A 13,731-nucleotide genomic window follows, 5' to 3' on the forward strand; every position below is an offset into this window, starting at 1 on the left:
CAATGTGGTTTTGATACACTAGAGGCTTCTTGCAGAGCTGCAGTTACAGGCTCTGTCATTCAAAGGCATGCTTGGTTAAAAGAACAAAGTTTACCAGATCATGTTAAAGTAAAATTATTGGATGCTCCATTACAGCATGATACTTTGTTTGGTGTTAAGGCAGAAGAGATGTTAAAGAAAATGGAGGATAAAGCAAAATCAATATAGACAGTAAAGGACTTCTTACAGGTTCAGCCACCTAGATTTAGCAGGAACTGGCCTTCAAAAAATTGGTCCTTTCCAGTGTCAGACAGGCCACAAAGAGGCAGATACAGACGCCCAAGAGGCAGATCTCAGCCCCAAGGCTCATACAGACCTAAACAATGGGGTGCTGCAGCCCCCAAAGGCTGAGAAGACAAATCACAACCTTATAGGAAACAGTCCCAATGACTTCCCTCTACAAAAGCCAAGCACTTACCTTTTGACAGCACCCTTAGGGGGGAAACTAGCACTCTTGTAACAAAATTGGCACATGATCACCCAGGACAAATGGGTACTGAATATTATTTCTCAAGGTTACAGGTTCCACTTTCACACCCTACCAAGGTCAAAAGGTATGCCAGACTTGCCACAAAACCAATGGGCAGAGGCACAAAAACAAATTTCTGCTCTCATGGATATGAGAGCTATTCAAAAAGTACCACAGCAAGAACAGGGGCAAGGATTTTACTCAAGACTTTTCTTGGTACCCAGAAAGGACAAAGCCTGGAGACCAATACTGGACCTGTCAGTTTTAAATACTTTCCTGGATGTTCCAAAATTCAGAATGTTGACACTGCAGCAACTTCTACCCATGCTGGGCAAGAAGGCTTGGCTAGTTACTTTGGACCTCAAAGAGGCATTCCTGCATGTCCCAGTCAGACAATCTTGCAGAATATACCTCAGATTCATAGCTGGCTCAATGCATTACCGATTCTCTGCACTGCCCTTTGACTTATCTACTGTGCCCAGGGTCTTCACAAAATGCTTGGCACCAGTAATTGCATTTTGCAAACAAAAAGGAATCCAAATATATCCCTACTTGGACGACTGCCTTATTCTAGCAGAGAGCAAGGACGTTCTACTAAAGCATTTGGCATTTGTAAAAGAATTACTAATTTGCCTATGGTACACAGTAAAGGAAAAGAACTCAAAACTAGTGCCCTCTCAACAGATAATATGCCTGGGTGCAAGCTTAAATACAACTGCCCAGATGGCTTATCTCACACCAGACAAGCAAAGGCAACTGACTCATTACTTTCAAATGATGGCAACAAAGACCCAGCTACCTGCAAGAAAAATTCTGCAGGCCTTGGGCTTCATGGCATCTTGCATCCTGCTAATTCCATATGCAAGACTGCATATGAGGAAGCTACAATGGTACATAAAAAGTGTTTGGACTCAACATTACCACAGCCTGGAAGCAATAATAAATCTTATTCCCTGCCTGCAACAGGAGTTTTGATGGTGGGCACTGGCCTATCACCACAACAAGGGACAGCATTTCACTTTACCCACAGCTAGGCAGACACTAACAACAGATGCATCAGATTATGCCTGGGGTGCACACATGGCAGGAAAATGTATTCAGGGCACGTGGCTGAAGGACCAAATGCATCTTCACATCAATCAAAAAGAGATGCTAGCTGTTCAGAATGCCCTTACGGCCTTCAAGGACCTAATACATCCAGGACAACTATTACTAAAGACGGACAATACTACAGTTATGTGGTACATAAACAAGCAAGGGGGCACACATTCCTACCCCCTCTGCAGGCAAGCCATGACTTTGTGGAACACAGCACTGACCTATCAAGTACATCTGCAGGCACAATTCCTGCCAGGAAAGAAAAATACTCTGGCAGACGAACTAAGCAGAAACCTCATGGACCCTCACGAGTGGAAACTAAATCCACATGTCTTCAACATGAAAACAAAGAAATGGGGATGCCCAGACGTAGATCTCTTTGCCTCCCCTCACAACTACCAACTACAGAGATTCTGCACAAGGACTAATCACTCACAAGCATGGAAAGTGGATGCTGTCTCTTTCAGCTGGAAAACCCTAACAGTTTATGCCTTTCCACTACTGCCTCTCCTTCCCAAGGTGCTCCTAAACGTCAGACAAGAGAAGCCAAAAATGATTTTGATTGCCCCAGACTTGGCCACGCCAGCACTGGTACCCAGTCCTAAAGAGCTTGTCTGAAGGCCCAGCCTGGACTTTACCTCTAATTCCTCAACTGACTCAACAAAACAATCAGATCCTGCATAGCCTACTCAGAACCTTAAATCTGACTGCATGGCGGATAATATAGCCACTCAGAACACACCTCTCTCTAAAGCTGTTGTGGATGTCATTTTGGAAGCCAAGGAGGCCCAGCACCAGGAAATCTTATGCAGAAAAATGGAAGAGATTCTGTGCTTGGATCCAGGCACAAAGACTTGAACCACTTGTTCCAAATATTCCTCAGATTTTACAATACCTAACTGAGATGCTGGACAAAGGCCTGTCCTTCTCATCAATTAAGATCCTTGCCTCTGCCATTTCAGCCCATTACAATGCGGAACCTCCTATTTTCTCTCATCCACTGCTAAGACAGAACCTCAGAGGGGCAAAAAACATAAGACCCCCAAGGAGAGCACAGATACCTACATGGGACCTCAACTTTGTCTTAGAAAAGCTCACACTGCCTCCTTTTGGGCCAGCCAGTACAGCTGACATAAAATTCTTATCATGGAAAACTGCTCTGCTCCTAGCAATAACTTCAGCAAGAAGAGTCTCAGAGTTACAGGCATTAATGGCAGTGGACCCTTTTATAATTTTTCATCCGGACAGGGTTTCTCTAAGGACAAACCCAACCTTTATGCCAAGGGTAGTATCCAGTGTGGCTCTTAACCAAACCATTCATTTGCCAACATTTTATCCAAATCCCCAGAATAAAGGGGAGAGACTTCTGCACTCTTTGCACATACATAGGCAGCTATGCTTTACTTGGACAAAGCAAAAGCTTTCAGAAAAACTGAGCAACTGTTTGTAGCATATGCTGCAGGATCACAAGGAAAGGCTATCTCAAAGCAGACTATTTCAAAATAGATAGGACACTGTATTCGTTTCTGCTATGCACAGCATGGCAAGTCAGTGCCTAAGAATATTAGACCACATTCTACCAGGGCAACAGCCACTTCAGCAGCCTTTCTCAGAGGAGTACCGACCACGGAAATTTTGGAGGCTGCAACTTGGAGTTCAGTGCACACGTTTACCAAGCATTATCACTTGCCTCTTTACTCTAAATCCAGAGCAGGCTTTGCCACTGCAGTTCTGCAGGGTCTCATAGCCACTCCTAATCCTGTTTAGACCCAGCCGCCCTACCTCAGCTTTGGGATTCAACCCAAGTGTAATGACTGCAACAGTGAAACACTATGAACATAGTACAGTTGTGTACCTACCATAAATGTAGATGTTTGAGTGTATTCACTGTTGCAGTCCAGGATGTCCTTCAAGGATGCATCTGCAGTCATAACATATGGGTTGTCCTGCCTCAGGCAGCCCTTCGGTCGGCCGGATTCCAAAGTCTGGGTCTGGCCTCGGCTGATGTCGCATCTTCCCCAACGTCAGAGCTGCTGGGGTATAAAGGCATCAGCCGACGCCATTTTCCCTAGTCTTTCTTGCCGCGCGGTGCCCGAAGCAGAAGCTGTTCGCAAGTGCCGGTCGGTCAGATCCAGAGATTCAGCTACCGAAGACTTCTAAAAAGCTAAGTACCCCGTTGGGGACTCTTTCTTGCCTCAGCCGATGTCAGACAAAGTAAATAATTGTTTAACTTGTGGGAAACAAATACCTCATAAGGATTTCCATTCCTACTGCCTTCCTTGCTTAGGCCCAGACCACGACGTATCAGCTTGTTTAGCCTGTGCCTCCTTCAACCGACGGACTCTTAGACGTCGGTCGGAGTTTGCAGAAGAGTTTTTTGGATCCGCTTTTGCATATAAAATGCCATCGGAGACTCCGACTGCACATTTAGCCAAAAAACGCAAGGAAAAGGACCGACACTCGCAGCCGGCGGTTTCGGCTGAAACCACTGTTAGGCCTACCGCGAGTGTCTCGGTTTCGGCTGAAACCGAGGCCTCGGTTCTACCTTCTGCCGAAATCATACCTCCGACAACCGAGGCCAGAGAGGCCCGGCTGAGTCGGCTACAGAAATCCCTACCGAAGAAGCAAGCGCACAAGAATTGTCTGACACCATTCCCTTGGACATTTCCACTCCTGCACGTGGGGCAGCTAGGCCCCCTGCTTCTATGTCTATTAAGGCTTTCTCCAGGGCTAAAGCAGCTAAAATTACAAAAGCTTTACCTGCAAAATCAACTCCTCAGAGACCTTCCTCAAGTTCCCAGATTCTCAGTCTTGCTGAGGACCTTATTTCTCTGATTAGGGGTTCCCAACCTCACCCAGACAGGGCCTCCCAACTTCCTCCTGACAAAAGGCCCAGGACTGAACCCCCTGAACCTCTCTCCTCTGACTACTCCTCCGATGGATCTGATTTGACAGACCATCAGGAAGGGCCATACTCACCTTATGAGGATTCAGATGCAGAAGACTCTATCCCTTCTGCTTCCCCTCCAGAGGAATTTTCCTTTGGGGAAACTTTACACTCTATGAGGGAACACTTTCAATGGGAGGGTCAGGATTTCTCTGATTCTAGAAAAAGACTAAGGACTTTCTTACACTTGCCACAGCATAGGCCTTTAACCATACCACCTGTGCTAACTGTAGTTGATGATGCATATAATGATGTCAGCTCTGCCCCTGATTCACTTCCCCCGGCCCCTGCCAAACCTGACAGATACTACAGGGTTCCGGATTCCCACTTCCACTTGTATAAAGCCCGTGCTGCAGACCCAGAAACTATTTCTCAGGGCCCGAAAGGTGTTGCAGCTGCCACTGCCAAAAACCCACTTCCATCTGAAAGGGAGTCAAGAGCATTAGAGAGATGGGGAAAAAAGATTTATACATCTGCTACTCTTTCTGCCAGGGCTTTAAACTGTCAATTCCATATGATACAGTACCAGGAATATTTGTTAGATCAGCTGAATAAAAAGCTTTCTTCTCCTGAACCTTTAGACCATAAGGCCCTTCAGGATTTGGTACACAACTCTCAGCAGGTCAGTAATCATTTCTTAAAATGTGGCTATGATGCACTGGAAGCTTCGTTTAGATCAGCTATGACTGGGGCAGTAATTCGAAGACATGCCTGGCTAAAAGAACAATCCTTGCCGGACCATGTCAAGGCTAAACTCCTAGATGCTCCAATGGAGAAACAAAGTTTATTTGGCTCCCCTGCACAGGAGATTCTAAATAAAGTGGAAGAAAAAGCAAAATCTGTGCAAACAGTTAAGGATTTTCTGCAGGTCCAACCTCCGAGGTTCAGCAGAAACTGGCCTTCAAAGAACTGGTCCTTTCCAGACACCTCCAAAGCACAGAGGGGCAGGAATAGACGCCCAAGAAGCAGAGGTCAGGCAAAGGGTGCCTACAGGGGTCGTCAGTGGCAACCTGCCAACCAGAGGAGTACTGCCACAGCTGCAACTACAACCACTTCCACAGGACAAACACAATGACTTAACTCTGATTCCGCCTACAAGGGAACAACTGGAAGCACCCTTGGGTGGAAAATTGGCTTTATTCTCAAAAAACTGGCATTGCATTACAAAAGACAAATGGGCATTGCAAATAACAGACAAAGGATACAGGTTTCATTTCCACACTTTACCAAGAAGGAGCGGAATGCCAAACCTTCCACCAAACCAGAAGCCAGAGGCTTTAAGACAAATCAACAATTTACTTCAGATGAAAGCAATAGAAAGGGTACCATCTATGGAACAAGGCCAAGGGTTTTACTCCAGACTATTCCTTGTACCAAGAAAAGAAACCCAATGGAGGCCTGTTCTCGACTTGTCCGCACTAAACACATATCTCATTGTGCCAAAATTCAAAATGCTGACCCTACAGCAACTTATTCCCATGTTGGGCAAGGAGTCTTGGCTGGTGACTCTAGATCTCAAGGAGGCATACCTGCACGCCCCTATACGACCAGATTGCAGAAGACACCTCAGATTTCTTGCAGGATCAGAGCATTATCAATTCTCAGCATTGCCCTTTGGCTTATCTACTGCGCCCAGAGTATTCACGAAATGCCTAGCATCAGTAATTGCACATTGCAGGCTTCAGGGAATTCAAATCTACCCATACCTGGACGACTGCCTAATACAAGCGGAGAACAGGACAAGACTTGTAAAGGATTTGGCCTATGTCATACACCTGTTACAGGCCTTGGGATACACAGTCAACATCCAGAAGTCAAGACTAGTGCCATCCCAAAGGATAACCTTTTTTGGGTGCGGATCTGGACACAATAACTCAGATGGCTTTTCTCACAGAAGAAAAACAAAAGCAACTCCCAGTCTACTTCATGGCTTTGACAAGACAAACTCAGCTCACTGCAAGGAAAGTCCTGCAGGCCCTGGGTTACATGGCATCTTGCATAATCTTGATCCCACATGCCAGGCTACATATGAGGAAATTACAATGGTACCTAAGGAATGTATGGTCTCAACACAGGCACAGTCTAGAAACCATGATTCCAATCATTCCTTGCCTGAAAAAGGAATTCCTGTGGTGGGCTCAGGCCAGCCAGTCCAACAGAGGGTTGCCTTTCAACAAACCACAACCAAGGCAAACCATCACCACGGACGCCTCAGACCTAGGATGGGGAGCACACATGGAAGACAAGTGCATCCAAGGCCTATGTACTCAAGACCAGCTGAATTTGCACATAAACCTAAAGGAGATGCTGGCAGTGAAGCATGCAATCGAGGCATTCAAATCATTCCTCCAGCAAGGTCATCTGCTGATAAGGACAGACAATACCACAGTCATGTGGTACATAAACAAACAGGGAGGCACACATTCCTACCCTCTATGCCGGATGGCAATGGATCTGTGGAACCTAGCCCTGAATCTCAACATCCAACTGCAGGCCAAATTCGTACCAGGAAAAGAAAATTCACTAGCAGACAGCTTAAGCAGAACTACCACGGATGCTCACGAATGGATGCTGCATCCAGACATCTTCAAAATCATAACAAACAAATGGGGAATGCCAGAAATAGACCTGTTCGCCTCCCCACTCAACAACCAACTGAGGAAATTCTGCTCAAGAGTATACCACCCACAAGCCTGGAAGGTGGACTCCCTCTCTTTCAACTGGAATGCCCTAACAGTGTATGCTTTTCCACCACTCCCATTGATGTACAGAGTACTACTGAAGATCAGAGAGGAACAGCCAAAGGTGATACTGATAGCTCCAGACTGGCCAAGGCAGCACTGGTAGCCGCTATTGAGGAGCATGTCTCGGACGAACTCATGGCCTCTACCCCTATGGCCTCTACTTCTAACGCAGAACAACTTCAAGACCCTGCATCCAAGCTTGAAAACACTGCAGCTGACTGCCTGGAAAATTGCCTAAAACAAAACCAAACTGTCTTATCTCAGAGGGGGTCAAGGACATAATCCTGGAGGCTCGTAGACCCTCCACAAGAAAGACATATTCAGCTAAATGGAAGAGATTCCTCATTTGGAGCGCTTCAAAGGGTACTAATGTCACACTGGCAAACCTAGCACACATCCTAGAATACTTAGCAGAACTGTTCCACAATGGCCTGTCCTATTCCTCCATTAAGATTCATGCTTCAGCAATTTCAGCAGAATACAACATGGATCCTCCTATCTTCTCTCACCCTCTCCTCAGACAATTTTTAAGAGGGATCAAAAATTTAAAACCTCCAAGGAAACCCCCTCTGCCTGCATGGGATCTCAATTTTGTGCTGGAAAAATTAGCACTACCCCCTTTTGAACCAGCAGCATCAGCAGACTTACAGTTCTTATCTTGGAAAACTGCTTTACTTCTAGCAATCACTTCAGCAAGAAGAGTATCCGAGTTACAGGCACTAATGGCAGTGCAGCCTTTCCTTATTTTTCACCAGGATAGAGTGTCTCTGAGAACCAATCCTACATTCATGCCAAAGGTGGTATCCAGGGTATCCTTGAACCAAGCTATTTATTTGCCTACGTTCTTCCCTAACCCACAGAACAGGGGGGAAAAACTACTGCACACCTTGGATGTACACAGACAACTACGCTACTATCTGGACAGAACTAAAACCAGCAGAAAAACTGACCAACTTCTGGTAGCATATGCAACTGGAGTGCAAGGAAAAGCAATTTCCAGAGAGACAATCTCTAAATGGATAGGAAATTGCATTCGTTTCTGCTACTCTTTTCATGGAAAGACAGTTCCTGAAAATATCAGGCCTCACTCCACAAGAGCCACATCCATCACTACAGCTTTCCTACGAGGGGTGGCTACCAAGGACATTTTAGAAGCTGCTACTTGGAGCTCCGTGCATACATTTGCCAAGCATTACAATCTACCTTTATACTCCAGATCCCGAGCAGGTTTTGCAACTGCAGTTTTACAGGGGATCTTAACTACACCATCCTTATCTTAGTTCCTCCTCCCCCAGTTTGGCTATGGTATTCTACCCATATGTTATGACTGCAGATGCATCCTTGAAGGACATAGTACAGTTTTGTACCTACCATAAATGTAGATGTCCGATAGGTATGCATCTGCAGTCAGGATTACCCACCTGCCTTCCCCTCTGTGGTATTCCTAGGGTGCTTACCCCTCTTTCAGCTAGCTGGGGGAATCTATTATGGTGTATTTGTTTGTATGTATATGTGTGTGTGTATAAATATATATATATATACATATATATATATATATATATATATATATATATATATATATACTTTTATTCTGTTTGGAATTTACAACTTTTATCCAAATTTAGCCTTCCTAGAGGGCACCTGGCATCTGGGGCAAGAAACACTGAGGAAAATGGCGTCGGCTGATGCCTTTATACCCCAGCAGCTCTGACGTCGGGGAAGATGCGACATCAGCCGAGGCCAGACCCAGACTTTGGAATCCGGCCTACCGAAGGGCTGCCTGAGGCAGGACAACCCATATGTTATGACTGCAGATGCATACCTATCGGACATCTACATTTATGGTAGGTACAAAACTGTACTTTACCCACCCTCCATCCCCCTTGCTTTGCTGGGACTTATCTATACTTCTCTATCCTATACAACCTATGTGGTGTATTTGCTTGTAGATGAAGGTATTGTTTTTATTTTACTGTGTGTTTTTATAAGCAATATATATTGCCTACCTTACTGAGGGCACCTGACATCTTGGGCAAGAAAAACTGAAGAAAATGGCGTCGGCTGCATCTTATATACCCCTGGCGTACTGACGTCAGGGAAGAGGCGACAGCAACCGACGCCCGACCAGGACTTTGGAATTCAGGCCGACTGAGGGTAGCCTGCCAGCAGGATAACCCAAGTGTAATGACTGCAACAGTGAATACACTCGAACATCTACATTTATGGTAGGTACACAACTGTACTATTGTCTCATTGCATGCAGGCTAGAGGGGAATCTTCTTCTCAGCTTACTCTTCCTCTGATCCTGGAATACTTGGCTGATTTGCTTCCTCTATTATGATCCATGCTTCAGCCATTTCTGCTCATTGTTCTTTTGAGCAACCTATTTTCTCTCATCCCCTGATGAAAATGTTTCTCAGAGGTGGCTGCAACTTAAAACCTTCCAGAAGGGCACCTACTCCAGCCTTGCAGCCTGGGATCTTAATTTTGTTCTAGAGAAACTTACTCTTCCTTCTTTTGAGTCAGCTGCCACTGCAGATTTAAAGTTTCTCTGTTGGAAGACTGCCTTTCTCTTGGCTATAACTTCAGCAAGGAGGGTTCCGGAACTGCAAGCTTTGATGGCTATGGAGCTTTTTCTTATTTTTCATGCAGATTGTGTGTCTCTGAGAAATAATCCCTCTTTTATGCCTAAGGTGGTTTCTAGCCTGACTCTTAATCAGTCTATACACCTTCCTACTTTCTTTCCTAATCCTTGAAATAGAGGTGAAAGGATCCTACATTCTCTTGATGTGCTCAGACAGCTCAGGTTTTACCTGGACAGGACTAAAGACCTTCAGAAATCAGCACAGTTATTGGTCAGTTTTGCCCCTGGAGCTCAGGGCAAAGCTGTCTCTAAGCAAACCATTTCTAAGTGGATTGCGCATTGTATTACTTTGTTATTCCTTTCATGGCAAGGTTCCTCCTCAAGGGGTTAGGACCCACTCCACAAGAGCAGCTTCCACTTCTGCAGCCTTTTTAAGGGGTGTCCCTATTAAAGACATTTTAGAGGCTGCCACATGGTCTTCTGTTCACACTTTCACAAAGCATTATAATTTGCCTTTGTTTTCTAGAGCCAAGGCAGGGTTTGCCACTGCTGTTTTGCAGAGCATTCTCTTCAATCCTTAATTCTGTTGGTACCCCCACACTTTTCTCTGGGCTTTGGTAATCACCCCATTGGTTAGGACTGCAACAGTGAAACACAAACATAGTACAGTTGTGTACACTTACCATAAATGTAGATGTTCAAGTGTATTCACTGTTGCAGTCCTGGTTCCTTCCCCCTTTTTTTTGGTCCTCTCCTGTTCTTTTCTAAGGTACAGGCTGAATCTCGTTTTATTTGCCAAAGTTTCTTTAGGCTTAAGCCTTGTTTTCTGGGGGCTCCAGACTGTTATGGCAAGAAAGACTGAGGAAGTGACATTGGCTGCCTCCTTTTGTATCGGACGTCCTGACGTCTTTTACAACCGACAGCCGATGTCATATTTACTTACCTTTGGTATTCTGGCTGATTGAGGGCTACCGGGAGCCGGATAACCCATTGGTTAGGACTTCAACAGTGAATACACTCTAACATATACATTTATGGTAAGTGTACACAACTGTACTTTTCCCTCCCTCCAGCCCCCTGGTTTTCTCTCTCTCTCTACCCTCTCCTCTCTATGGGTATTCATAATGGTATTGATATTTACTTTTTACTGATGGTGTTTTCCCCAGCATACACTAGCTCCTTGTTTGGGGCTCCTGACATTTAGGGCAAGAAAAACTGATGTAATGGTGTTGGCTGCCTGTTTTTATAACCCTGATGACCTGACGTCATGGAAGAAGCGACAGCATCTGATGCAGAAATACTAAGACTCTGGTATTGCAGGCAGATAACCCAAGTGTGATGACTGCAACAGTGAATACACTAGAACATCTACATTTATGGTAAGTGTACACGACTGTACTTTCTGTACATTGCCATTTTGCTTACCTACTGCTTAAAGTGTTCACAAAATGTCTTGTTCCAGTAGTTTTGCTGGGCCAAATCAGTGTAGCTCTACCCCTTTCTAGGCGATTGTCTGATCAAGGCAAGTTCTGTGAAGGAGTTAGAAACTTCTTTTCAGCTGACCATGACCTTCCTTTCAAACCTAGTATTCTCCCTAAATTGAACGAAGTCCAACTTGATGCCTGCAGACATACTGATGTTCGTAGGAGCCCTGCTATACACAAGGTCCTTTCTTCCCCAGAAAATTATTTTTCTAGCGCAGTATTTCAGAACACTTGTCCAGCAGTGGTGATGTCAGCCAGAGAAATTCTGAGAGCTCTGGCTTATATGGCTTCCTTCATCCTTGTGGTTCCCCCTGGTAAATCGTCACATGAGGAATATTAAGTGTCAACACAGCCTCTAAACTTCCTCTGCTTGAGAAGGGAATTTTTTATGGTGCAGTAAATCTTGCCTCTGGAACAAAGGGGTTTGAGTGCCTGCTAAGGAAGTCCTCGGGTCTAGGGCATGTGGGGGAAAGCCCTTCTCTCATAGTCACATAAGCCTGAAAGAAGTGATTGATTTCTGTGGGAGAAGTACAGTGGTACTTAAGCAAAAGTGAAAAGCAAGGATCCTATTGGTAAAGGTAGCCAACACCACAGTAGTGTTATACACACCAGATATGGGCTTTCACTTGACAGCTTAACATCTCCCTAGAGAAAGAATAACCTTGCAGAGAATTTTAGCCAGTCTGTCTCGACACTCTGAAATTCTAGACATTTGAGAAATATACTGAGCTGAACCTTAAAATGAGCAACTTGTACCTGTTCTGCCCTTTTTAGGTGAAAATCAAATACATTTTAATGAGTTCAGTTAAGACTTAAAAGTGGGTACTTCCAGATTTATCTTTAGCTTGCTTAGCTTGATTTTAGCTGTGAAACAGTTACAGTGGCAGTATATTCCACATAAAAAACACTGCATATATGTTCTCATCTACATCAGCTTTATTTCCTGTGTCAATGTTGCATACATAAACAGGCTTACACTGAAATACAGTAATTGCTTTTTACTGAAAAACTGGTTAATAAAATTTTCCCATACACAAGTGTCTGTGTCTGTATAGAGGAAACAATGGAGGCTGGAACAGTCATGTCGTTAACTGGTATTTGCTGTGGACCCAAACTAGTCTTGAACTTCAGGATAAGGATCAGCAGACTTTTGTGAACAGTGATCTTGCAAACTTGGATTGTAAAATGCTTCTAGGGCGTTGTACACCAATTGCCTTAGCTAGTTGCTTTTATCTGCCACAGCGGCCTGCTCTTTGGTGCAGATAGATGAAGCTCTGGCTGTGATCCAGGTGACCTGGATTCAGTTGGCTGGCCCAGTGGTGAGCATCATTTGGCTTGCTTTCCATCCCATGAGGAGGGAAGGGATTTCTCTTTTAGGGGTGCAGCCCACAGTGGATACTGGGGATTCCAAGCTTGCAGTAAAAGAGTTCAGGGAAATGTGTACAGATGCTGTGGATAAAAGATCCATGCTAACATCATTGCATCTTGGTGTGAGGTGGTGAGATCATGAGTAGACAATAAAACAGAGCCTCCCTCTCATTTCTGTCAGGAATACATTTTGTTGGTTGTAGGGACTGAGCAAGAGCAGCAAAACATGGCAGATGACAGACAATAGAACATGTAAAAAAATCTAATCTATTTAACTTTCAAACTGATATATTTTTCCTTTTCTGAAACTGTATGTTTATCAGTCTTATTGTTATTAAAATGCATGATTAATTTTTATTTTGTGTACACATTGGTAGTAGATGAGTGAATGGCTGTTAGTGATCATTTTAAATGGCCAGAAGCTGTTGAATATGTTGGCTTAATATTGCATCTGCACAGCTTATTTGTATATGCAGCTTGTTTGGTTTATCTGGGTGTTCCTTTGAAATACAAATGCAGCTGCAGTGACTATCTTATGGTATTTAGGGAGGTGCAGCGCTGAAGTAGCATAAAATTGACAGTAATAAAACGTCAAATTTGTACGTGTTGAATAAATTTACCATATTTATTTGTTTGCATTTATAGTCCAGAGATCCAGCTGTCCAAGCTGCCATTATAGCGCAGTTGAACGCGAAGTACGGTGGTAACCCACTACTTGACCAACCACAGAACAAGGGGAAGTTGGTAAGAATGTTAAACTAATGGCATGTAACTCTTCGTGAATTAATTTTGCATCTGGATACTTATGTACATGCAGTGCAGTTTTGAAATATTCTTTATTGCAAATGTTGCCTGTTTAAAACTTTTATTACTGAGCATTTCCCAGACATTCTTGTACACTCTTAATAAAAGTTTTTGGCTATTTTTGATCCTTTTGATGTATTGTCATGGTAATTATGTTTGGCACTTATGGCCTTGCATTGTGCTCCTAGCATCGT

The 13,731-nt window shown here is 44.3% G+C and overlaps 1 protein-coding gene across 1 annotated transcript in view; it reads left to right on the forward strand.

Annotated features, from left to right (window-relative positions):
- RTF1 (RTF1 homolog, Paf1/RNA polymerase II complex component) overlaps nucleotides 1–13,731 on the forward strand; it is a 2,150,039-nt gene that overhangs the window by 1,768,092 nt on the left and 368,216 nt on the right. The window contains exon 16 of the mRNA XM_044074060.1: nucleotides 13,379–13,477. Coding sequence (XP_043929995.1) covers nucleotides 13,379–13,477 — 99 coding nt within the window. The remainder of the gene's footprint in view (nucleotides 1–13,378; nucleotides 13,478–13,731) is intronic.

The sequence above is a fragment of the Protopterus annectens genome, chromosome 6.part0 (assembly GCF_019279795.1).
Source record: "Protopterus annectens isolate FY-2018-M chromosome 6.part0, PAN1.0, whole genome shotgun sequence".
Taxonomy (NCBI): Eukaryota; Metazoa; Chordata; order Ceratodontiformes; family Protopteridae; genus Protopterus; species Protopterus annectens.